The sequence below is a fragment of the Zootoca vivipara genome, chromosome 4 (genome assembly GCF_963506605.1).
Source record: "Zootoca vivipara chromosome 4, rZooViv1.1, whole genome shotgun sequence".
Lineage (NCBI taxonomy): Eukaryota > Metazoa > Chordata > Lepidosauria > Squamata > Lacertidae > Zootoca > Zootoca vivipara.
In genome coordinates this window covers 78826323-78852703 of record NC_083279.1, presented here as the reverse complement: position 1 = coordinate 78852703, position 26381 = coordinate 78826323, and the positions used below count along the sequence as shown (strand labels likewise).

Here is a 26381-nt window from a genome sequence, read left to right as displayed (position 1 = left end):
CCTGCCGGCCTGGTCAGGAGATTGAGGTAGATGTATTAATCAATGGGTTGATTCAATATGAGGAAATTTTATAAGTTCACTTGATGGGAGCAACACACATGAAACCATACAGGTGTCCTAATAAGGGAGTCAGAGTTTTGCCCATTCCCAGTAATCAAGGCAGCCCAAACTCAAAGTTATTTTTATAATGACGAGGATGACATTGGGCCCTCATTATTAATTATTATTTACATCAGGCACTGATTATGATTTATGGTACACTGGGGCCCTGATTAATTTTCTATGGCATTTTGGGGCATTGATTATTGGGCATAACAAATTTTGCTATGGGGCCCTCTGATTTCTAATTACGTCCCTGTTTTGCGGCTCCCAGTTTATTTATTTTTCTTCGGAAATGGGTCCAAGTGGCTCTTTTTGTCTTAAAGGTTGCAGACCCCTGGCTTAGCGTGACTTGTGAACTAGGCCAACATTACGTTGAAATATTGCTGTATTTCTATGAAGTGATAACAATCCTTGTTCATATTTCATTAAGGAAACACTCTGCTTTTGCAGGAAACACATAGATTTTTTTTTTAGGTGGGGGGAGGGAATATTCAAGGGATCTGAAATTAACACATCTGAAATGCTTCCAGTCAAATGGAACGGGTGCACTGCTTTGTAAAGTTTGGTCCACTTCATGGGTAGGCAAACTAAGGCCTGGGGGCCGGATCTGGTCCAATCGCCTTCTCAATCTGGCCCGTGGACGGTCTGTGAATCAGTGTGTTTTTACATGATTAGAATGTGTCCTTTTATTTAAAATGCATCTCTTGGTTATTTGTAGGGCCTGCCTGGTGTTTTTACATGAGTATAATGTGTCCTTTTATTTAAAATGCATCTCTGGGTGATTTGTGGTGCATAAGAATTCATTCTTTTTATCTTTCTTTCTTTCAAAATATAGTCCGGCACCCCACAGGGTCTGAAAAAGTTTGCTGACCCCTGGTCTACCTGCTATTGGTAAAATTTGCAAGTGGGAGAGGATTCGGCTGCATAGCTGCCAAGTTATCCCTTTTTTACAGGGATTTTCCCTTATGCTGAATAGGCTTCCTCGCGAGAAAAGGGAAAACTTGGCAGCTATGTTCGGCTGTAAGCAGCTCAAAACTATGTCTCCTAGTTACCTTCTCAATGATCTCATAGCACTCCTCCAGCTTCTGAGTTCTGTCCTTCAGTTCCGTGCTGACTTCATTATAGATGGTCAGCCAATCCCGGTAAGAGTTTTCCGATAGGTCTGCATATGCAATGCACAGAGTCCTCAAACCTAAAAAGGAAATGCAGGTATTGATAGAGGGAGAAATTTGATTCGGTTCACATTTAAAGGCAAACCGACCAAATTCCCACTTTCCAAAACAATATGTGGACCAAAAGTAGCAACGCTTCCAAATTTTGCAGTGCACTCCTCCTCCAGCCAAGTAATACATACAAGAATGAAAAGAATAGGGTGCATAAAATGCATATAAGTGAAAATAACCATAAAATGCATTCTATTAGGGAATACTGCTTTGCCAAAATGTACATATTAGGTTTAAAAGTTGTATACAAAATGTGTGTGTTAGGAGAAATCTGCCCTAAAATATCAGTGAGGTTTTTTAGGAATGGCAACTTTAACACCTTCACGCAGCTTTCAATTTTAAAAATAAATTACTTACTATACTACAATATATTTTAAAATTAAATTGTGACATCACAGAAACATGACATGAGGTATTTGAATAGCTTCCCATTAATTTCCCAACTGCAAATAACATAAGGCTCTGTAGTTCCTTTTAATGGACACATGTAATTTGCACCGATGTTGACACAGGTTAACCATGCGCAGTAATCTGAAGAACAGGCCCCTTTGGAATATGAACAGCGTTATTTTTATGAGACCTCTGATAGAATTTAGCATACATAAAAATAATGATTTCTCTTCTGGCACAAGTGAACCAGAAGGAGGAGAGAGCATGCCATATAAAACAGAAGGACAATATTATTGCGGGTGTGGGAGTTCCCAGGAAAAAAGTGTTTGTGTGGTAGGGAGAGATTTTCAGGCATGGGAAGAAATACATTTTGCAGCAACTTGGTATCATAAAAGGAACATGGTCTACTCTGCAGCTTGCTCTACCTCAGTTATGTCCCATTAGCAATGAAATAAGAGACAGGTATATTTGATTTCATATAGCAAACTTGTAGGGGCAGCTACTGCAGATTAAGGGAACATAACAGGAGTGCGGGCAGTAGGATCCAAGTTCATTTTCCGTTTTCCTAAACATTTACAATGGAGGTACCACACGTCACCTCTCCTTCAAACTGCTTTGTTCTGTTCCCCACCCACCCATTATTCATTTCAGAAACACTCTCCCAACTTGCTAAACAATGGTATTAACACCAGTTGAGAAGTAGGAGACTCAGTTAATGTTGCTTCCGTGGTACTGCTCCACTCCAATTGATCTTTTGTTTCACACCTCTTTAAACAAGATTGCAATCTCGATACACTCCACTTTCACCAAGGAATGTTTTGCCTCTGGCTGGAGTTGTACGTCTAGGACTCTGTAGATTCCCCACTTTAGCATCTGCTTTGGCTGGAGACAGAATATAGTGGTGTACAGGCAGCTGAAAATGGTATGAGTGGCAGAACGGCCTTTAGTCCAGGGCAGCACACGCTTCCTTGGTCCCACAGTCTATGTATGGTCACACCATTTTGCAATCAGCAAAAGCAGAGGAGATCCCTCTGGCTGTCTATATCATGCGGCAGAATGTGTCTATCAGACTGCATTCAGCAGGTGCGGGAACTTGTATTTCCTCTCTCAATTCTGCCCATGTTCGAAATGTATGCCATGTGAAACTATATATGGCACTATTTTGAGGCTCAAACCTGAATCCTCAAGAGAAGAACCAAGCCCAAACCCCTCTTCCTCATTTTTTTTAAAAAAAACCCTTGTCCACCACACAATTTACTTCCATCAAACTAAGGGAAGACAGTTCTTGCTAAGGAATCTATCCATTTTGGTTTCTCCCAATTTCTTATTTTTCCAGCCTGCTAAAAACAAATGCCTACCTTCTGTGGCAAAATAGTCAAGATGACAGAGTGTTGGCTCCAAATACAGGGAATTTTTGGACAGTCTCTCGAAAATGACGTTATCCTACCAACAAGAAAGAACATAGATAAGGCACGTGTCCATAAATGCATTTTATAATGCCTATTTAAGAACTTTATATCCTTTATATCCTGCCTTTCCAGGGCGCTCGAGGTGGTTCAGGTTAAGTAACAAGTGGGATACTTTATAATTAAAAGGAAGGCAGCAGCATTGACCCACAAAATAATAAGCTGTGGACATACCTAGAAAACAAACAAACAAACAAACTCTATAAAGTAAATTGTTGGAAAGAAGAGATGATTCCTGCTTCCCCCGAAGAGATGACATTGTTCAAACCACTATTCCCCCAAAATGGTGCTTTCCAGATGTTTTGGACTACAACTCCCCTAAGGCCCTGCCAGAATACTGTTTGCTAGCTGAGGCTGATGAGAGTTGTAATCCAAAACATCTAGACGGTGCCAAGGTTGGGAAGGCTGGATTAAACAGCCAACCTTGGCTTGATCCTGTCCACACAATCCTGATCCAGAAAACGGATCAATTTACTGATTGATAATATAGGGACCCAGGTGGTGCTGTGGTTAAACCACTGAGCCTAGGGCTTGCTGATCAGAAGGTCGGCGGTTCGAATCCCTGTGACGGGGTGAGCTCCCGTTGCTTGGTCCCAGCTCCTGCCAACCTAGCAGTTCGAAAGCACGTCAAAATGCAAGTAGATAAATAGGAACCGCTACAGCGGGAAGGTAAACGGCGTTTCCAAGTGCTGCTCTGGTTTGCCAGAAGCGGCTTTGTCATGCTGGCCACATGACCTGGAAGCTACACGCCGGCTCCCTCGGCCAATAATGCGAGATGAGCGCGCAACCCCAGAGTCGGTCACGACTGGACCTAATGGTCAGGGGTCCCTTTAACTTTACCTTTAATGCAACAAAGGGGGGATTTAAGTCTTGAAGGGCGTACAACCTCTGATGACAATGGCAGTGTTGCTTATTATTAGCATTATTTATGAAACACAAAGTATCAGAGCTGACAATTTCCTTTGACACTTACAGCTCCTTTGCAGTACAAACGCAGGCGCCCTTCCGGAGTCCTAACAATTACAGACATTCGTTTTCTGTCACTGGGAAGAGGGGGGAAAAAGAAGCATTCATTGTAGTTCATGTGTTATCAACATCTAACAAAGTGCTTGCCAAATGGTCTTCAGGCACAGCCCAAGGGGAAGCTCAGTTGGTTAGTGTGGTGCTGATAATGCCAAGGTTGCAGGTTTGAGACAGCTGCCTATTTTAAAGTCAGGTTATTCCCATCCAGATACAGCTGCTGCTGGGCCACCAGCCAAAGCTGGTAGAAGGCACTTCATGCCACATAGGCCACTTGTGCATCCAGGGACAAGGATATCCGACAAATACCCCCAAGCCGAACACCTGATTTTTCAGGGGGAAGTGCAACCCCATCAAGAACTGGCTGAAGGAAACAATATGTGAAATCTTGGGCATGTCACAATCTCCAGGAAGCTCTGAGACACCTGGACCTTTATGAATGAAAATAATTTTGGCTAGCAAAACTTGTAAGTAGGGAAGTGAAAGATGGTTTCAAGTGAGGGTTGAGTGTAAGAGCCCAGTGGTTTGAGGAAACACCTACAGTACTGATCTTTTTGACCAGAAGAGGAAGAGCAAATGGTTTAGGGTTGTCTAAAGATATAGAAAGGGACCCAGGTGGCGCTGTGGTTAAACCACTGAGCCTAGGGCTTGCCGATCAGAAGGTCGGCGGTTCGAATCCCTGTGACGGGGTGAGCTCCCGTTGCTTGGTCCCAGCTCCTGCCAACCTAGCAGTTCGAAAGCACGTCAAAATGCAAGTAGATAAATAGGAACCGCTACAGCGGGAAGGTAAACGGCATTTCCATGTGCTGCTCTGGTTCACCAGAAGTGGCTTTGTCATGCTGGCCACATGACCTGGAAGCTATACGCCGGCTCCCTCGGCCAATAATGCGAGATGAGCGCGCAACCCCAGAGTCGGTCACGACTGGACCTAATGGTCAGGGGTCCCTTTACCTTTACCTTTAAAGATATAGAAATATGAGTAATGGGGGAAATCTAGAGGCTCAGCGTCCGGAAATGTATCGTAATCAAGTCCAAGAAACCATTTCCTATAGGACATGTTTTATGAACAACCAAATTACTTTAGAATTAATAGAAAAATGTATTTATGAATAGAATACACCGAAGTGAACAATTGCTTACTGGCAAGAGAGCAACTTCTATCACATCTGATCCTAATACCAGCTTGGGTGTGTAGCCAGCTAACTTCAGTGGGACTTCCTAGTTTCTGTTCCTTAAGATTGCAGTGTAAACAGAACTTCTTTGCGTTTAGTTTCACATGCATTTTTATGACACTTAAGCACAGAAAATTGTGACGATTAAGCAAGTGATAATGAAAGGAAATACCAGGGCCCACACCTGGAAAAGGGAAGACTAAGAGGCAATTTGATAGCCACCTTCAAGTATCTCGTATGAGATGGAGCAAGCTTGTTTTCTGCTGTGCCCCAGAGGCAAGGACCTGAACCAATGGATTCAAGTCACAAGAAAGGAGATTCTGAGTAAACATTAGGAAGACCTTTCTGACAGTAAGAGCTGTTTCGACAGTGGAATAGACAACAATTCGGGTGGAGGACTCTCCTTCATGGAGGTTTTTTTTAACACAGGTTGGATGGCCACCTGTCAAGCATTCTTTAGCTGCGATTCCTACATTGCAGGGGGTTGGACTAGATGAGCCTTGGGGTCCTTCCCAACTCTAGAATTCTATTATTCTACCATACATTGAAAGCTCACCCATTATACATTTAAAAGTGCATGACTTCCTCCAAAGAATCCTGGGAATTGTCATTTGCTAAGGGTACTGGGAATTTCAGGTATACTGTATGAGGGTGAAAACGACAGTTTCCAAGATTCTTTGAGAGAAGTCATGTGCTTTAAATATGTGTTGAATACATATGGCAGATCTGTAATTAGTCTAATGGCTTGGAGAAGTCAAATGTGGGCCAGATCCTTTGAGAAATACAGATCAGCAATCATGGAGACTGAAACAGCCCTTCCTAATCTCATTTTCTATATAAATGAATGGCATGTCATTATTTTGAAATTAATGAACTTCTTTCTTCTCTCTTTCTGAATTAGATTAAAAGCAGAGGACTCTACCAAGAATATATTTTGCCACTGATGTCTTCTTACAGGGGACTGCTTGTTTTGCCGGGGGGGGGGGGGCGTAACTGAAATCTCCATCAAACTTCTTTTTTTTTTAAGAAAAAAAGTTCTTATTTTTTTTCCCCTAGGACAAAAACAGTAAACATACAGGAGAGTTGGAAAGGGGGAAATTCCACCTACTTTATGATCCTTTCACTGGGAGACAAATGGTGTACCAGGAAGGTAACCAATAATTTAAATTTTATAGGGCTGTTTTTAAAAAATTAGATGAAGATAGTTTTAAAGGGGTGGGCTTACAGGGAACAGCCACCCCTCATCAAATCCAGCTCTTCAGATGGCTCTGACAACAGCGGAGGGACAGGAGACAGGAAGGAGGAAGTGAGCGGAGCGGGCCAGGGCTCAGGCAGCACCCAAGAGCACTACCTGCAGCCTGTGATACCAGCAAGGGAGGAGGGGCCAGCAGAGAGTTCTAGCGGGGAAACAGCAGAGGGGCGTCCTTTCAAATTCACCCCGGAACTGAGGCGATCAGCGGCTCGCAAACGCAGGGGGAGGAGCTGAAAAGCGCCATTGGGAGAATCTGATAGTACTGAGTAGACATTTTTTCATGAAGCTCTTGCACTGTAAATAACTTTCACAATAAAAGTATGGTTTGGAGTGTCATTGCTCAAGGGTAGCCAGCAACCTCCCTGACAATAGTCAAACAAAAGTGCACAGGAACTGACACCGGGGACACCCATGTATGCAATGAAATTGCAATGAAACTGATATTATCAAGCCAAGTATAGAGAAGTATAATTCAAGTATAATTCAACCAATTGCACAGAACGAAATCCTACGTTTATAATTACATGTACTCATTTTAAGGTTTTTTTTTAATGAACTAAACATCTCAATGGGGGCATAAACATTTCCCAAAAGATTGCACAAATTCTTTTTAATTTTGCATGGTTTTGCTTTGCTTCCTATCCTTCTCAGGAGCTACTTTGGCACAATCCATTTATAAAGGATTGTTGAGCATGTTATCCAGCCAGTTAGGGGTCACATAGCAGCATTACAACATCATGTAGTGTCATTCCCTGGTGTATTCTGTCCCAGGAACTTGGCCAGCCTTCTCACAGCTGCTAAACTGCCATTTGAAGCAGCAGCAATAATCTCTCTCTCTCTCTCTCTCTCTCTCTCTCTCTCTCTCTCTCTCACACACACACACACACACACACACACACACACACACACAATGTATTAGAATGTAAACTGTTCCAAACTGCTGGAGGGAATGATGTTGGGGAAGGTTGTTTAAGGGTTTTCTTAAAAATCGAGTTTTCTCCACTCCATTTACGGTATCAACTTTCCTTAGGCACTGAAATAGTTATAAAATCTAATTACCTTGAAAATTCCAATACATTGAGGATCTCGTATGTCTCTTCTTTTCCTAGCTGCAAACACATGAAACAAAAATTGAACCACGTTAAGCAATGTGAACATGCAAAGAAGCCTTGCTTCTTTCAAATGCCCGTGTTAAAACATGTGATGATAGCACTCTCTGCTGGACAAAATGGTGTACTTATGTATGCCTCCAAGAGCATGGCAAAGTACACAGAAAATATTTCATTCAGCATGAATTCTCCAAGCGCAGCTGTGGAGAACACACCTTCATAAGATTTTATGGTAAAGTGTGCAGAGGGCTCTCATTCCACAGTGATGGGCTGTCCTGCTTGATAAAACACCTCCAGTGACTTTAACCTCTGGTGCACAATTTATGTTATGGCATTCTAAGTCACAACAGAGCTCAAGCTTTCGTACGCAGTGCTCAAGAAAGCACGTACCATGAACATGGGTACTCTGGCTTATACCAAGCAGGCCTACTGATCCACCCTAATCAATACTCTCTATGCCAGCGTTCTTCAACCTTGGGTTTCCCAGATGTAGGTTGACTACAACTCACATCAGCCTTGACCACTGGGCTAAGATAGCTGTGGATGATGGGAGTTGTAGTCCACCCACATCTGGTGTCAGGCAAGGAATGTCCAGAGTGAGGAACTCAATCTTCATTGTCAAAACAACACTGACAAGTTAGGGAAAGCCATGTCTCTCAGCTGCCCCTAGTTGGGCACCCAGTGAGGCAGTTGCAGCAACAGAGAGGCCTCGCTCCAGACCTCAGCTTATGTATCTCCCCCACCCGAGCTGCGTGTAAGCAGGCAAAGGCTGTGCCTTCTTGTCACCTGCTTCTGCTCCTCCCACTTCCATCCTCTTCTGGTCCTGGGAGACAGTGGAGCAGCAGCAGGAGGAGGAGGAGGAGGAGGAGGAGGAGGAGGAGGAGGAGGAGGAGGAGGAGGAGGAGGTGTGGAAGCCCTTGACTCTACAGCGACCTGACCTGTCTCTCCCTCCTCCTGCACCTGTTGTTCACTCTCCACTCCTGCAGTTTCTCCTGCCTCTGAGTCTCATCTCCTGGTTGTCACAGGTTTCCCCAGATCACCAATCCCTTCTTCCAACCCCCTTTCTCCCAGTGCTCACTCCTCAGTATCCAGCCAGTCCCTTGACATCTGGGGACCCAAGACTGAGAATACTGGTCTACACTGCCTGGCAAGATTACAGATTGCAGACCAAGATTACAGATAGGAGCCTTTTCTTAACCCTACCGGGGGATTGAAAGTAGTACCTTTTGCATGGAAAGCACATGCTCTTCCTACTGAGCTATAGCCCTTCCCCAAAGGTCCGTTTCCCAAGGCACCACTGGGAATCAAACACAGTTTAATAAGCAGGTGCTTTAGCCAGCTAACCAATGGCCTTCCTACAGATCCCCTGACGCACTATTTAATTTATTTATGCTATTTATGAGCCGCCATGGAGTTCTCAGAGTTGCTTAGAGCTATCCTTTTATACATGCTCTTACCGCATCGATGATCACAGAATCCGGAGTCCGTCCGGTGAAGACGTAGCCAAGCTTTTTTGCTCCTTTGACTAAGGCTCCTTCATCTGTCAATAGAAACAACCTGCCTTTATGGGAAATTCATTACAAATATAGCAAATGGCTTTATTAACATAAAAGTAAATGGAATATCACTGAGGCTACAAGTGCTGAAGAGCATTTATGAAATTATATACCACAGGGTCCTTCTGGAAGACGTATGTCTCTCTTGTCCATTCTCAGCATTTGTCTATTTATTTATTTTTAAAATCATACCTTTTTTTATCATACCCCAATGTTTTGTGTAAACCCGCCCCCTCCCCCAAAAGAACCCTGAAGTGGCTTACCAAAATAGTAATAGTAATAATAAAAATAGAGAGGGAAAGAGGTTGCATTCAGACGTAACACTAAGCCGTGCCATGGCTAGCTGACAGGTGTTGTGGTTACAAATGTAGGACTAGGACCTGGGGGTTCAAATTCCCACTCAGCCATGAAGCCCACTGGGTAACCCTGAGCCAGCCACTCACTCTCAGCCTAACCTACCTCAAAAGGTTGTGGTGAGAATAAAATGGGTGAGTGGGAGGAGTGTGTATGCCACCTTGAGCTCCTTGGGGGGAAAGGTGGGATATACAGTCATACCTCATGTTGAGTATATTTCACCTCAGTTTAAGTACGCTTCGGTTTGAGTACTTTCAGTTTAAGTACTCCGCGGACCCGTCTGGAACAGATTAATCCACTTTCCATTACTTCCAATGGGAAAGTTCGCTTCAGGTTAAGTACGCTTCAGGTTAAGTACAGACTTCCGGAACCAATTGTGTACTTAAACTGAGGTACCACTGTAAATGTAATAAATAAATGAAGAGGCATTATCAAAGTTCAAGGACAAAGCATGGCCTGGGGAGAGTTCCAAGGGCCATATTTAGGCCTCAGGCCTGAGGTTCCTTACCTCTGTCCTAGACAATATTTTAAAAAAAGACCTCAAGATGTATACTGCCTCTGACAAACATGGGCTTGCCATCTTGGGTCCTCATTGAGGAAACCACCTCTGTTCTGCTGTTCTCCTTGCTCTCCATCCCCTTAAGAAAAGGAGCCAGTGACCAACCTGGAGAAGAGGCCTGGTAGATGATTGTGTTTCCGTCTCTTTCTGGGACAACGGTGTGACACACAGCCAGGAGGGTGAGGAATTCTCGGATGTGAGTAGCTGTGGGCTGAAAGGGAAGGTCCACACAAGAGTCATGCGACACAGAATCCTGAGGGAGTTTCTAAGTCTCTTGCTGTATTTATTAGAAGAGGAAAACAAACACTTGGGTGGTCAATGGAGCTCTCCTCGGTTTGTGGTTTCTGCCCATTATCTCCTTTGATGACTACTAGTTGCGATGGCTGTTTCACCACCTACAGGATCAGAGGCCCAATCCCTCAGGATAACAGTTGCTTGGCCACAAAAGCAGAAGAGGGCCTTCATGCCCTGCCTGCGGCCTTTCCAGAGGCCTCTGGTTGCCCGCTGTGGGAAACAGAACACTGGGCCCTTGGTCTGATCCTTGCATTAGTCCGTCAAATACGGAATAATTACACTAGTTAGATCAGTGTTTCTCAAACTTGGGTCTCCAACTGTTGTTGGACTACAACCCTAGCTAGGAGGGCCAGTGGTCAAGGATGATGGGAGTTGTAATCCAACAACAGTTGGAGACCCAAGTTTGAGAAACACTGAGTTAGATTATTAGCTAGACCGTCAGTCTGATCCAGCAGAGCTCTCCTTGTGTTAACCTCATCAAATACAAGACAATTAAACCAGATATTAGCTAGGCCTTTGGTCTGATCCAACAGGGTTCTTATTTTAGCCCCATCAAATACTAGTCAGATTATTGGAGCTGAACCACAAAAGGCAGCCTTTCCCAACCTGGAGCCCTCCAGATGCTTTGAACCAACTCCCATCAGCCCCAGCCAGGTAGTTCAATACACCTGGAGAGCACTAAGGAAGAAAGAACAGCCTTCCCAGATCAGGCCAATAGTCCCCTCGCGTTTCTGGGTGAGTTGTTGCAGGCCTTTATTGCCCACACAGCAAATATATCACCTACATGCCCGCAATTCAAGCTTTGTCGGCAGACAGCAAGCTATCTTAACTTCCCCAGTGCAGCCAGCCTTAAGAGGGGCATCCTATGGTTTCCTTGTATTGAAATCAATTATTCAGCCTGCTTTTGTCCTTCCATGTTCACAGCTTACAATAGGTTCCACCCACCCAGTTCTAAAGCAACAATGAGGGCCTTCTTATCACGTCAGCCCTTCCACAGAGCCCTTGTCTCTCCTTTGACATGTGGTGTCAACAGCGGTGCTGGATTTATTCCTCCGCCTGCTGCCAAACCAAAATGTCAAACCGATTACTACAGCAAATGCCCTGCCGTGTATGGGTGGTGTGTGGATAACAATATATCCCACTTTCCAATTCAAGCTAGGAAAGGGGGACTTTTGTGTGCATCTATCAGACTTTTTTTTTTTAACTGAATTGCAAAGATAATACTGCAATATTTATTTGCTGGCCAGTGTCAACTCTAAATATATTCTTAGGGCTCAGAAAGGAAGTGTAAACGTGAGCCTTAACCCCAAACTATCATGCAGGGCTTTTTTGTTTTTGTTTTTTTGAAAATGAAAGAATGTGTTTTCCTATTTGTTTATAAAATATTTATATACAGTGATACCTGGGTTTAAGTACACAATTTGTTCCGGAACTTAACCTGAAACGTACTTAACCTGAAACGAACTTTCCCATTGAAAGTAATGGAAAGTGGATTAATCCGTTCCAGACAGGTCCGCGGAGTACTTAAACCAGGCATCCCCAAACTTTGGCCCTCCAGATGTTTTGGACTACAATTCCCATCTTCCCCGACCACTGGTCCTGTTAGCTAGGGATCATGGGAGTTGTAGGCCAAAACATCTGGAGGGCCGCAGTTTGGGGATGCCTGACTTAAACTAAAAGTACTCAAACCGAGGTATGACTGTATTGCTAGTCATAAAAATATCATGAGTGGCTTACAAAAATAATACAGAAAACCATACAATAAAAACTGATGACATTTTAAAATTGGAAATCAGCCAACTATTTTGGAAAGATGTATTCTTAATTGCTTGCATAAGCCCAATGGAATGGAAGAGTTTTCAGCAGGTGTGTAAAAGTTGCCGGCTGCTGACGCTCCTTTCTGAATCACAACCAATTCTTGAGAGCCTTTTGAATCAGGGATGGGTGACTCTGTCCATTTTGGTTTCTCACACCTGCAGCTAAGACACACCCACCCACCCTGCACTCCCTACAGAGTGGTACCTACAGAGAGGCAGAGCTTCTTAAGCGATTCTTCCACCCAAAGACAAAGGACACGAACATGACAGAACTATCAGTGGAACAATACTATAGAACTGGGCTTACGTGATCGCTCTCAATATTTTGCAGCAGCCTCGGGTCATCAAATTCGCAAGATTCGCTGGTGGAAGGAGGAAGTTGACTAGAAGTCGAATAAAAGGAATGAAACGTTACCTCTTCGAAACATATGCTTCCATTAATAACACACAGGACTCACAACGTCATCAATTGCCGAACTCGGGCATCAATAGAACTATTCTTATCTGCTTTCCACCAGGACAGCGACTCCTTAGGAGGGGAGAGGACATATTCTCCCCAAACATGCAGGATATATATTCTCTGCAGCATTGTATTTCCTTTGTCCAGAAGTGTCTCACTGGGTGGGATAGAGCGAGCACATTAGCTTCCTGGAAGGTGGTTTGCTGTTCCTTACCAGGAAGGAAAGGGGGAGGGAGGTTGATGCAATGCCGGATTGGCTCCACTGGTGCTTTTCGCCTGGTTCTAACTTCCCCACCGCCTCACCCTTCACCCTCTCCCTCCCTGAAAGCAACAGGAGATCCACTTTCAGCTCTATCTCCACTGCAAATAGAACACAGTTCACCCGTTTCCCCAGTTGCTCTTCTTATTACTGCCTCCCCTCCAAAAAACATTCTCACCTTTGCCTTTCAACCTGGATTACTGAATCACACTTGGGGAGGGGGGCTTCCCTTAGACTTAACCCAGAAGCTGCAGCTAGGCTGTTTACATCATACAACATCTAAGGGAGCCACACTGGTTGCCAATATGCTATCAGAAACAGTTCAAGGTTTTGCTTTTAGCATTTAAAGCACTAAACAGTCTGGAGCCAGGTTGCTTGAGGGGATAGCCTGCCTGTTAGATATCCCTGTCCAGAAACTGTGTTTCCCAGATGGAGGACCTAGAGACCAGGCTTTTAGTGTTGCAGCTCCAGCATTCTGGAATTAAATCACCAGGTGAAATTAAATTAGCATCTAGTGTTTTGACATTTAGGCGGCTATTGAAGCTTTCCCTGAACCATTTTATGGAATATTAATCTTACAATTGTAGAAATGGTTATATTGCTTTTTTAAAAAAAAGTTTATGGAGTTTCTCATCTTTTACTTTTTTATTTTGTGCTTCAGTAACTTTTGGCTGTGAAGCAGTTTATAAATCTGCAATTCATTAATTACTTAATTAACCTCCATTAGACACCCAGTGGCAAACCTCTGCAAAACGTGCTCAATGTTTGCCCACTTGAACCATTCCACAAAGATAAAAGAGACACATGTCCCTCAGACTAATGTCAGTCAATATCTGCTTTACCTGAAGTCTTCTGATGAACATTCTCTTGCCAGTTCCGGAAAGTGACTAAAAAAAATAAAGGAACATGCAAAATTGGTGGGAAAGTCTGATGTGATCATAAGAAAAAGATGAGTCATAGTGCATACCTGGATCAGGGCAAGTGAACCTAGGTCTGAAAATCTCAAGCTAAAACACATCCATCCAAGGAACCAAAAGGTAAAGGTAAAGGACCCCTGGACGGTTAAGTCCTGTCAAAGGCGAGCTCATCTCACTTTTCAGGCTGAGGGAGCTGGCGGCTGTCCACAGACAGCTTTCTGGGTCATGTGGCTAGCATGCCTAAAACGCTTCCGGAGCAACGGGACACTGTGATGGAACTCAGAGCGCATGGAAACACCATTTACCTTCCCACTGCAGCAGTACCTATTTATCTACTTGCACTGGTGTGCTTTCAAACTGCTAGGTTGGCAGGAGCTGGGACAGAGGAACGGGAGCTACCCCATCATGAGGATTCGAACTGCTGACCTTATGATCTGCAAGCCCAAGAGGCTCGGTGGTTTAGACCGCAGTGCCACCCGCATCCCCTACTTTTCCCCCCTTTTTTGTGGCTCACTCTTGTTCTCTTCTCTCTATTAAGTATAACAGTTTTCCATATAGAAATAAGAATTTGCCGCTTCAACAAAAGCGATTCATTAAGCTATTGCAACGTATCTATATAAAATGGTACATACCCATATGTTACTCCCGCAATGCTGCATTTCTTAAAGTTCATAATATTGCATGTTAAGGTGCCTGTTTTATCAGAAAACAGGTATTTTACCTAGAATTCAAATGGTAGGCATTGACGTTAGGATATCTGTACAATGAAAAGGGAAATGCAGATTATACAAGAAGGTGGGCCATCAGGACAGGCAAGCTCCACCTTTCTTCGCATGATCAAACACAAATAAGGGCATCTAATCCCAATGGCTATATTCTACATCATTTTGAAGAATGGCAGTATAAAAAAGGAATAATAATGCAAATGTATTAGTTCTGTCACCTGAACTTAAAAGAATCACAACTGCAGGAAACAATAAGTTATAGAGTTGTTCAAAAGGACACAGAAAGGGTCATTCGTGCCACTAAGGATTTACTAGGTGCTACAATGGATATGACACAAAGACAGTCCCCAGCAAGAGAGTGTTCACTGTAATTCGCAATGCTTTTTAGAAGGCTTGCCTACATTCGCTGAGGAAGGGATCTAGCCGTTTATCATTGTGAATTCTCAAGCCTTGTTCATAGATTGCAAGCATGGGACGAAAAGAACTGGACAAGTCTAATGGTTGGTTTTTCACATCATAGAATCATAGAATCATAGAGTTGGAAGAGACCACAAGGGCCATCCAGTCCAACCCCCTGCCAAGCAGGAAACACCATCAAAGCATTCTTGACATATGGCTGTCAAGCCTCTGCTTAAAGACCTCCAAAGAAGGAGACTCCACCACACTCCTTGGTAGCAAATTCCACTGCCGAACAGCTGAACATCGTTCTCTGCCATCATACCACATTCTATCGTTCTTACCTGGCCGAGTTCCTCATTAAGGTTTGAAGTCCTGGCCATTGCAGGTGTATCTGTTTCATGATAATACATATCTATGTCCTGAAAGCAAGGAGAAGTGAGGGTGCTTGAAGTGCAAGCCTATAGATGCCTACACAGAAGTAAGTTCCAGTGAGTTCAAAGGGGTCTACTTCCAAGTGAGTGGGTAGAGGATTGCAGCCTCAATCAACATTTGAATCTAAAGTGTTCTTCTTCATGAAGTATTCTATTTTTATCTGCTTCGCCAATGGTTTATGCTGAGGTTTCATTGCTGTTCTGCTCTATTTTACTAACACTCCCCTACCCACCATTGCTCAGGAATGCTAAAAATCCAAACATCCAGTGCAGTTTTGAAATCTGTGTTTAAAAGCTGTGCAGTTTTTAAAGGTTCAGTCTACCTTCTTGATTCGAAATAGAATCTAATTGAATCCAAAAATACATTCAAAATTTGTTCATTGGTCTAAAGAACCACCATGCAAAATATGAGTTACCTACAAAATATAGTCAAGGAAGATGTCAACAATGTGTGATTTCTGCATATTAAAATCTCCTCTGATAAACTCTGAACAGCAGGAGAGACAGAGGGGTCCTTGAGTTTAATAAATTTGTGTTTCTTTTGCATATTGAAAGTTTTTTTTCCTGGCAATTGAAAAAGCTACATTTTCTTTTGCATAGTGAAAGTTTAGAAAGTCTTCCATGCAGCCCGCTACCACCCAGGTTCTAGCTGTGGCTGCAAGAGATGAAGATTCTATATTTTCATGCATAGCTTTGCTTAAACAAATGTCACTCTTATTTATTCAGCATTTGTTTGATTTGCTTCCCTGCTTTTAAAATCCAAGTACTTACCCAGTTTATAAAAAGAGCCTGAGTAAACTTCACGACTTCCAGAGTCACCAACAGACTGATGGGAATGAGGTTGTTGTACAAGATTATGAAGGTGAGCAGGTTGTATCCAAAATTGCCTGGGATTGTTTCTGCAAGCCAACATGGAGAGCAGAGAGAGAGAGAGTGTGTGTCAGTAGAGAGGCAGGCATTGGGACGTGTGTGGGTGGTTTTGTTGTAGTTGTTGTTGTTTAAAAACAACCTTTATTGTGTACACTGCAGTACAATAAAGAACAGTAACAAAACAAATTGCTACAGATATCTCAAGTGCCATTGTTGCAGTATTCTGCTGGAAAGAAGTTATAAGCATTAAAATCAACGACTATCTGGCAAACACCCTCCAAAACCCAGTGTGAGCAGCTGGAGGTTGTGAACTCTCAAGAGATTTTATTTGCGAAAGTTAGGAATGGAAACCACATAATCTCATAATGTCAGGATACTAGGTTTCTGAGTATCAAAGTGCTTTGAAGCCACCATGTTTATAATCCACATATAGTGAAATAGAAGCACATATCAACATGAGAAAAAAGTTGGAGAAAAGATCCAGAAGGCTGATATAAACACTCCTGTTAAATAGAATTTATGTTCTGATTTACAGTTCCCAATAGTGCCAAAGGTTCTTAGGCGGCCAAAGAAAATTCCTAAATGCAAACACCTCTGAACTTTAGATTGTAAGAAATTCAGCTTCTGTAAATCGCTGGAGGGAAGCAAAGGTAGGATAACTTGAGTGAAGCGGCCTTTTCTTACATTGTATGCATGGACCAGGTGTTCATTTAAAGAGTCTTGTTTTACCATCAACTCTTGGAAAAGGTCTCTTCCCCACCTCCAGCTCTGATAATATAAAAAGAACATGACAGAGGCTGCTTGCACTGTCCTGGAGTTAATAATATGAGCTAACAATGCCCTCTGAAGGTTTTTTTACATGCTGTAACCTCAGATCCTGAGATAACAAACCCCCCTCTGCTGCCAAGTAATTGTTCTTTACAGCCATGACGAACTTCACAACAACTGCACAAAATAGCCAGCTAACTCATGATGACGGCTAAGAAAGGGAAAATGCCTCTGGCAGTTTGCTTCTGATTCAGAGCTGCCTCAGATTCACCCTTGCACATGTTGACAAAATACAAGGAGGCACCTTTTAAAGCACTGTGCAAACCAATCCCAAAACATAGCCCTGCTTTCCACAAATGCATCTCAGAAGAGAACAGCAGCTACACACTTACAACCTGCACTGCAAGGCAATAACAGGGTGCAACTGTACCGTAATCCAAGTAAATGCATGCTTCTATTTCCACATGTGTGTTACCTGCTTAACAGCAACACAGAAGAATATGAGGATGTGCAATGGATAAACTGGCATGGGAAGGAGGGGGGCTTAACTCTTCCTCCATAGGAACACCGGAAACTGCCTTATACTGAGTCAGACCACTGGTCCATCTAGCTCAGTAATGTCTGGCAGCAAACCTCCAGGGTTTCAGACAGGATTCTCTCCCAGTCATACCTGGAAATGCTGGGGATTGAATCTGGGACCTCCTGCATGTAAAGCAGATGTTCTACCACTGAGCTGTGGCCCTTCCCTTAGCAATTCTCCTCCTTTTCACTCAGAAGGCTTATTTCCAGGGGCTGGAGGAAAAGCAAAGGAGCATGGCGTTGTAGGAAAAACAAGCCAGAAGGCGAAAATCACCTTTCCCACACCAATTCTGCCCTGCAAACGCTGCCTCTGCATTATCATCCCATGGCAAATATGGAGATGGGAACTCATCCTTCCACCCTTCATCACTGCCTCTTCTACACATCTAATATAAGAGCATAAATTGTGCCTGCTGGATCAGGTCAATGGCCCATCTGGTCCAGCATCCTGTTCTCGCAGAGGCCAATCAGATGCCACATCCTGCACTTAAGGATCCTGTGCAGAGGAAATGTACAGGTGAAAGTCGGAAAATTAGAACATCGTCGAAAAGTGCATTTATTTCAGTACAGTGGAACCTTGGTTTATGAACACCTCGGTTAACTGCTTAACTACCGGTAGCCACTTTGCTTTATTTATTTGATATGTTTTTGTTACAGATGTGTTCCCACCCCCAGCAAGCGGAGACCGAGCTGCTCTCACTAAAGCAAAGCCCTTTCCACTTCAGTTTTTGGAGGGGAAAAGTGCTGGTTATGATCTGTAAAATACATTATTATTTTTCTTCTGGGGGGGCAGCTGCCCCCCTGCCTACGCCCATGACGCCATCAAAGCCAGCCCAACAAGGAATGCCTGCAGAGCCCTACAAGTCATTGGTGAGAGCTGATGCCCTCCTCCAAGGAGATGAAGAGCTTTCTCTCAGCATGTCCACCCAAAGGGCAGAGCATCAGAAACAACAGATGATAGCTGAGAAAAGCAACTCAGAAGAACAATTGCCACCAGTAACGGCATTGCTCACACTATTTAAAAGGCATGCATTTATTGCTATGGTGTAGTGGTGGTGGTTTTCTTATAAGCATTTCCAGCATGAGATAGCAGCCAGAATGCATTTTAAGAACCTGCGACCCACTTTTCAGCTCACTGTGAAACGCAATCAGTAAGATCTACAAACCACTGGTGTGCACACATTTGCACTTAAGCCTCCTTAATGCCACTGGAGGGGAGGGGAGGGGAATAGGCAAAATCCCAGTAAGTGCACCTTTAGGAAAGGCAGAGGGAACACACATTCCACGCTTCATCAAGAGCAGCTGTAATACTGACATCATGGCATCACCACAACTCTCTTTATCAAACCCATGCAATGAACAGTTCTAAGGATCTTGTGATCTGGGTGCCAAATGGCTGCAAACCAGGATTTCAATAGAGCCAAACAATGGAAAAAATCTGAAAGATTTAAACCTCTCCTTATACTATAAAAAATTGTGGGCTTTAGCTATAGCAGACATTAAAATGCATAAGCTACAAATACACGGGGGTCTTCTGCAAAGTGACCAGGAATGCATCCAAGGCTAAAAGAGACACCCTTCTTACGATTTCAGTTTTACTCCAGTGAATTTCACAATAACCCTGTCCCCACCACTGACGCTTCCTTCTCTCCTCCGTCTTCACCTGTTGAAACCTGGAACAGTGCCCTATGCTGGCCCCAAACCATTTCTGGATCATTGGCCCTGAAACACAAATGCCTTCCTTTCCCTCCCCCTTTTCTGTCCAGCAACGTCTATTGTCTTCCCAGCCTTTTGTACGTCGGTTCCAACTAAACCTGCTAAAGGGAGGTAAACAGGACCAGGAGGAAGCAAAACACAACCCTGCCCTTGTATACATAACACTGCAAAATGATCTCCGTAAGCAGCTGAGACAATAAGGGCAGGTGTTTTTCCCTTGGCTCCAATGCACAGCTGCTTCTTTCAGGCTGAAAGACCAAGGGAAACACCTGGGAGGGCAAGTGAGCACAATATGGGAGTCCGTAGACAGAACATATTTGTTAAACTGTACGGAGGTTAAGGTGAGTACCTGAGCTTACCAATGCATGGCCAAATGTGCAAGAGCGTTAGGCCAGATCTGCACCATACATTTAAAGCACTGTGGTGCCACTTGAAACAGTCATGTCTTCCCCCAAAGGATCCTGGGAAGTGCAGTTTGTTAAGGGTGCCAATCATTGTTAAGAGAGCCCTGCTCCTCTCAGAGCTACAACTCAACAACAATTTCCTGGGGAAAGGGACTGTTAAATTGCTCTGGGGATTGTAGCTCCGTGAGGTGAATAGGGGTCTCTGTGTGCTACTCTGGTTCGCCAGAAGCAGCTTTGTCATGCTGGCCACATGACCTGGAAGCTGTACGCCGGCTCCCTCGGCCAATAAAGTGAGATGAGCGCCACAACCCCAGAGTCGGTCATGACTGGACCTAATGGTCAGGGGTCCTTTTACCAACACTCAGAACCCTAAATAAATTACAGTTCCCATTGTACTTTGGGGGAAGCCATGGCTGTTTAAAGTGGCATCATGGTGCTTCAAATGTGTGGTGCGGATGTGGTCTTAATTGTTCTCTTAAAGCAACAGTGTTTTTGTTTCTGGAATAAGAGGATCACACACAGAGAGACAAACATAGATCCTGATCTTGCTTACTGTTTGAGCCGAAGTACCAAATGACTTCTCCATGTGTTCTGTTCCATAGTAAGGCACCCACAGAACTCACTAGAGCCATGACGAGCAGGATGCAAAACAAAATGAGAATCTGCATATTGGTCACTTTCTCCACATTTGATCTCTTCAGGGGAGCTTTGGTTGAATTCTGGAAAGGAACAGCCAGAGAAGCGGAATCAATTCACCGAGCTCATAATATAAGAGCCAGAGGAACACCTGAAGCTGTGTTATATACCATCTAGCCCCATGCTGCCTGCACTGCTTCGCCTGGATTTCAGACAGGAACTTTCCCCAGAAATACAAGGAGATGCTGGAGAAGACTGTACCTGGTAGTCCCTCTCCTGCAGAGTGCAATGATCAGTTGGGTACAGAAGAGACGAGACTATTATTTAGTCCCAGGTTATACAGGGCTTTGTACACCTTGAACTTATCCTGGCATCTGATTTGCAGCAAGTGTAATTCTTTCAGCGAAACAGGATGGCAATGGTAATCTTTCATTGGTGGTTTTTAAATAGAGGTTAGGTGGCCATTCTTTAGCTGTAATTCCTGAAATGCAGGGGGTTGGGCTAGATGACCCTTAGGTTCCCTTACAACACTACAGTTCTATGATTTTAATATGCCCCAGTGTGAAGAATCAACAAACATTCTCACTTCTTCCTTCCCTTGGGCAGTCAGGTCTTAACTCGCCCCTGGGGAAAGTGAGGTGAGGCTACCGTTAGGAAATAAATCTTTGCAAGCTTCATTCAAGTGGCCCATGTTAAATATCCACCTGTATTTTAATTGTATCTGTATTGCTCTTTTCACTGCTTATATTGGATTTTTATTGTATCACAATTCAGATTCCAGAGAATTCAAATTGCAAGTGCAGTAAAATACAATATATAAGAAGTAAAAGAAGCAGTGAAAATACAATTAAAAATTAGCACAGCACATTACAACTGCTAGGCAGGGAAAAATAATGAACCTCAGCAACTTTCAAGTGGCCTATGTGGGGTGGGAAGTTTGGGAACCACTGTGCTAGAGGAGTGGTGTTTATCCTCCCTAGAAGTCTTCCGCTTTGTAAGAATTAAATCCTTTAGTGTGGCAGCACTTGCACTTTCGAACTCCCAGCCTACTGATGTCAAGCAGGTGCCTTCACTGTATTCTTTTTTGGCTCCTGCTAAAAAACATTCCTGTTTAGACAACCCTACCTAGATATTTAGGGACCCAGGTGGCGCTGTGGTTAAACCACTGAGCCTAGGGCTTGCTGATCAGAAGGTCGGCGGTTCGAATCCCTGTGACGGGGTGAGCTCCCGTTGCTTGGTCCCAGCTCCTGCCAACCTAGCAGTTCGAAAGCACGTCAAAATGCAAATAGATAAATAGGAACCGCTACAGCGGGAAGGTAAACGGCGTTTCCATGTGCTGCTCTGGTTTGCCAGAAGCGGCTTTGTCATGCTGGCCACATGACCTGGAAGCTGTACGCCGGCTCCCTCGGCCAATAATGCGAGATGAGCGCGCAACCCCAGAGTCGGTCACGACTGGACCTAATGGTCAGAGGCCCCTTTACCTTTACCTACCTAGATATTTAGAAAGTTGATAGGAGCTTTAATCTGTTTTTAAGTTTTTTTTTATTTTAACTTTTTGAAAGTCTTAAATTAATGTTGTTAATGCTTCTTGTAGATAAATTCACTGTTTTATCTTTTTGGTAATACAGTACACTATCTATCTATCTATGTTTAAGAAATAAGTGAAGATGAAAAACTGGCAAAGCTACTCTTTGCTAATGGAAAGCAAACTTTACCTGCATAAGTTTCGTATCGTGTCCTGTGTAGACAACAATTCCTAAAACCCACTGAGTGTTCCTTATCTGTGCACCTCTTAGTAAGATCTGGTCAGGTCCAATCGGAACTGGACTAAGGATAAAGAAGGAGAAAAAGGTTGGAGGGAGAAACAACAACATAGTCCAAAAAACAAGATGCACCAAAAAGATGTTCTTAAAATTCAAAATAAAATAAGAAAGGTGCAGGCCGAATTTTGCATTGCAGTTCCCCAACCAAGTAATATGTACTGTACAAAGACGTGCGTACTAGGTAAAGTATGCAAAAGATGCAAAAAATGTGTTTTCTTAGGGGATTTTTTTTAAATAGAAGAACGTATTAGGCTAATTTTCATGCAAATATGTGTATAATAAAAGAAACCTGCATTGAAATGCTGGTGAATTTTCATGAGGACATTTAAAAAAATCAAATTAATGTGGAAATATGGAGAACTGAATTTCATATTGGAAAAACAAGAAAATGAGAGAAAACAAAACGGACAGGTACATCCATCCCTACCAGAGGCACACCTGGGCAACGACCCACAATCCCATGTGATCCTATTCCCTCATGCATACAGAGCCAGCCCCTCTTCCCAGCTCCCTTCAAGTGTGCACAGCCGTGCACGGGGGAGAGAAGACCTTTGTGAGAGAGGCCCGGTATCCTGGAGCAAAGCGTAGGCACATGGGGTGTGTGGGGGAATGTGCATTAAACATGGCAATAGCTATGCTTCTATCCAAGGAATACCTTTGGCCATCTAAACGCAGGTTTCCCGTGAAGTCGTACAAGTGACGGTTGGGCCCGTCGCACTCTATCTTCCCAGTCGTTTTCATCACTTCTTCTTTTGACTGGAGGCAAGCAGTCTGGGTCAAACCCTGCAAAGGACCAGTCCACAGGCACAGTCAGCAACTAAACTCTTCTCTTCTCACGAATGAGCACAGGACTACATCACATGGTGCCCCTCCAGAAACTGTTGGGACTTCAGCACTCCCACGAGCCCCGACTGTTGGCCATGTTGGCTGGAGCTGATGGGAATCGGGCAACATCTGGGGGCAGCACGCTAGCTACCCCGGAATCAGGGGCCTATCATGTAAAGCTGCCTGCCTTACACTGCGTTGAGACTCTCCTGGTTCTGCTCTGATTAGAGGTATCGTTCCCACAGTGCCAAGCTGTGGAAAATGCGGGTGCTGCTGTGATGCAGCTCAGACATCTATCTCATTTAAATAATAAAAAAGGGACAAAACCGTCTGCAGCAGCATCTTAAATAATTATTCCCTGCCCCAATTGATTTTTTACAACCCCCTTGAAAGTTGCTTGGGATGACCGAAGGAGAGGCACATTCCAGGCCAGGCATCCCCAAACTGCGGCCCTCCAAATGTTTTGGCCTACAAGTCCCATGATCCCTAGCTAACAGGACCAGTGGTCGGGGATGATGGGAATTGTAGTCCAAAACATCTGGAGGGCCGAAGTTTGGGGGTGCCTGTTCTAGACCATAGTTTTGAAGGAGCCATAATACAGTATTAAAGCATGCAGAAGGTCCTGTCGTTTCTCTCCAGCTAAAAGGATGAGGTTAGCAGATGACGACAGCTCTGCCTGGAAAGCCACTGCCAATCACTGTGGACCAGACAAAGGACCTGTGGCCCTCTAGCCATTATCTGTCTCCATCTCCCACCAGCCTCAAAAAGCATAGTCGATGGTCAAGGATGGTGAGAGCTGTAGTGGAATGGCATCTGGAGGGCCAAAGATTCCCCCAGTCCTGATGTAGACAATACTGGACAAGACAGATCACATCTGACTTTGTATCAGGCAACTTCACCTGTTCCTAAGCCTGTGACTACAACCCTGGAGAGGAAGTCTCCAAGAATGCCTACCCATACCCCTTCTCAAAGTGTTGCAAGTGCTGTAGTTATGCTAAGCTGAGCAATGAGTACATATTTACATGGCTGCTATAATGAACAACCAATATTCAGACATGCAGTAGCAAGCCTCTTGTTCCAACGAATATTTCTGCTATTCCTATTTGTCATTTCCCCCGACTTTTCAAAGAAATCGAAAGATTTGTGTTTGGGTTTTTTTACCTGCCGTATTTTAAGGTTAGTCTCGCCATCGAGGTTAGATGTTTCAATATAGCACATCGCCTGAGGTTCACTGTAAAAGTACAGCAACATGTTATATATCATACACACCATGCTTAAGAAGCAACCTCTAAAAAGAAAGGTGCCTGCAAAATAATTAAGTAAGAATTAAAGGTACACTGGCTCAACACACAATAATTCAAGCAGTGATTTCCCCCAAAACTGTTAATTGAATTTGTGGTGTTGTGTTTTTTTTTTTTTTTTTAAAGAAACTCTACCATAAGGATTTTTATTTTTTTTAGTATGCAAACAGCGCAAAAAATTAATGCAATGCAGGCTTTATACAAAATCAGGAAACACAGCACCTTCAGAACATGCAGACTCTGGTAAACTGAGGCTACTTAAATAAATAAATAAATAAACAAACAAATAAATAAATCCTATGCACCACGGGAAAAACTGATGTTACCAAAAGCAATCCTTTGCAGAAATGTCCAGCACAAATAGAATTAAGGGACATTGGCCACTCTGCCACATGCAGCATCAATTTATGTAGCAGTGTAGCAGAACCCACTTCCAGCATAATAACACTGTTCTAGGAACACCTGTATGGAGAAACCACAGAAGCAAAACAAATTATGTGGTTCATTCCCCTGCAGTGCAATCCGCCTTGAGGACCAACGGATGGAATGAGAAGGAACCATGTCATCCTCTCAGCCCACCTGGTTTCTCCATTCAGACCTTACTTGCAATGGTAAGGGCACAAGGAATTGAGCCTCATGTATCTGTGCCAATATGTAAAAGATGAAAGTATCTTTCACGGAACACGGGAAGTTAGCTGCTTGCTCTTTACCTAATAGGAAAGGGTTAATGGGAAAGCATGCAATTCTGCAGAATATTAAACTTCAAACTATGGTTTGATGCGCTCACTTGTTCCAAAGTTAGTAACCATAGGTTTTCCCAGTGAACAGGAAACTATGGTTAATTAGAGGCTTCCTGGTTCAACTGCAGCTCTCACTCAGAGGAAGGAATAGGGGGGGGGTTGTATACAGTGGTGCCTCACAAGACAAATTTAATTCGTTCCGCGAGTCGATTCGTTTTGCGAAAAAATCGTCTTGCGAATCGCGGTTTCCCATAGGAATGCATTGAAATTTCTTTTCTTGCCCATAGGAACGCATTAATTAAATTTCAATGCATTCCTATGGGAAACCATGATTCGCAAGGCGAATTTTTCACAAAACAAATTCGTCTTGCGAGTCACCAACCATCAGATTGCAAGATGCATTCGTCTTGCGAAAAATCCGTCTTGCAGGGAATTCGTCTTGCGAGGTACCACTGTATTTGCATGTCAGCTTAACAGGATTGTCCAAATGCAACCAGTGTGCTGCTCCAGTGCACATTCAGATGCTGCCCCTATGAGTTGAAGGCGGCTGCGTGTTACCAATTCAGGGAAGGGAGAAAGGAAGGCCGTCCCATATTGTCTGAATTTCCTTAAGCGCAAATATTGTTTCTTTAAAAGCCTCAGTTTAGCAGAAGCACCATTTCACACCCACTCAGCATATCTGACCTGGTAGATAAAATGATCATGTCTGCTGGGAGGTGCTGCCCATTGGTGACCTTCACAAAGTCTCCCACTGCCACCTGTTGAGCCAGGGGCAGGAGTACAGCAGCATGAAAAGAGAGAAAACGAACAGAGAGAAAGACAAGAGCCCATCCATACGGTTAGTTAGTCGATCCTCCATCCCAAGAGAAGCGGTGTGTTATAATGGGCATTCACAGTTTGGAGGGGAGCCCATTCGCTGCAGTGACAGGAGTCTGGGGTCTCTGCTTCTTGCCAACCAGCAATGCCTCCTGAGTGGAAGTGGCAAAAGGGGGGCATTGATGCAATGGCATCAGAGCACAGGTCCTCGAAACAGAGGAGGGGAAAGGGCTGCATCCAGGGACTCAACCAGAAAGAGGGAGTTGGGGAGAAAATAGAGCAGACATAGAATAGACAGGGACACCAGGAGTAAAGGATTGCATGGCTGACTCTGCCCTTTTCTTTTCCTGGTTTTATCTGCCAGCGGTGTATCAGGCTAAATCCAGTGGTCTTCAATG

The 26381-nt window shown here is 43.8% G+C and overlaps 1 protein-coding gene across 5 annotated transcripts in view; it reads right to left on the bottom strand.

Moving 5' to 3' along the window:
- ATP8A2 (ATPase phospholipid transporting 8A2) overlaps positions 1-26381 on the bottom strand; it is a 333748-nt gene that overhangs the window by 240525 nt on the left and 66842 nt on the right. For 4 of the 5 annotated variants that reach the window (XM_060273822.1, XM_060273823.1, XM_060273824.1 and 1 more), the window contains exons 7-22: positions 25852-25925; positions 24288-24357; positions 22957-23084; positions 22194-22305; positions 20396-20561; positions 16277-16404; positions 15416-15493; positions 14583-14671; positions 13876-13920; positions 12622-12697; positions 10309-10414; positions 9192-9274; positions 7685-7734; positions 4155-4224; positions 3074-3158; positions 1155-1294 (exon numbers count right to left, since the gene is read on the bottom strand). In XM_060273822.1, coding sequence (XP_060129805.1) covers positions 1155-1294; positions 3074-3158; positions 4155-4224; positions 7685-7734; positions 9192-9274; positions 10309-10414; positions 12622-12697; positions 13876-13920; positions 14583-14671; positions 15416-15493; positions 16277-16404; positions 20396-20561; positions 22194-22305; positions 22957-23084; positions 24288-24357; positions 25852-25925 — 1500 coding nt within the window. The remainder of the gene's footprint in view (positions 1-1154; positions 1295-3073; positions 3159-4154; positions 4225-7684; positions 7735-9191; positions 9275-10308; positions 10415-12621; positions 12698-13875; positions 13921-14582; positions 14672-15415; positions 15494-16276; positions 16405-20395; positions 20562-22193; positions 22306-22956; positions 23085-24287; positions 24358-25851; positions 25926-26381) is intronic. The other variant, XM_060273826.1, reaches the window with a different exon arrangement.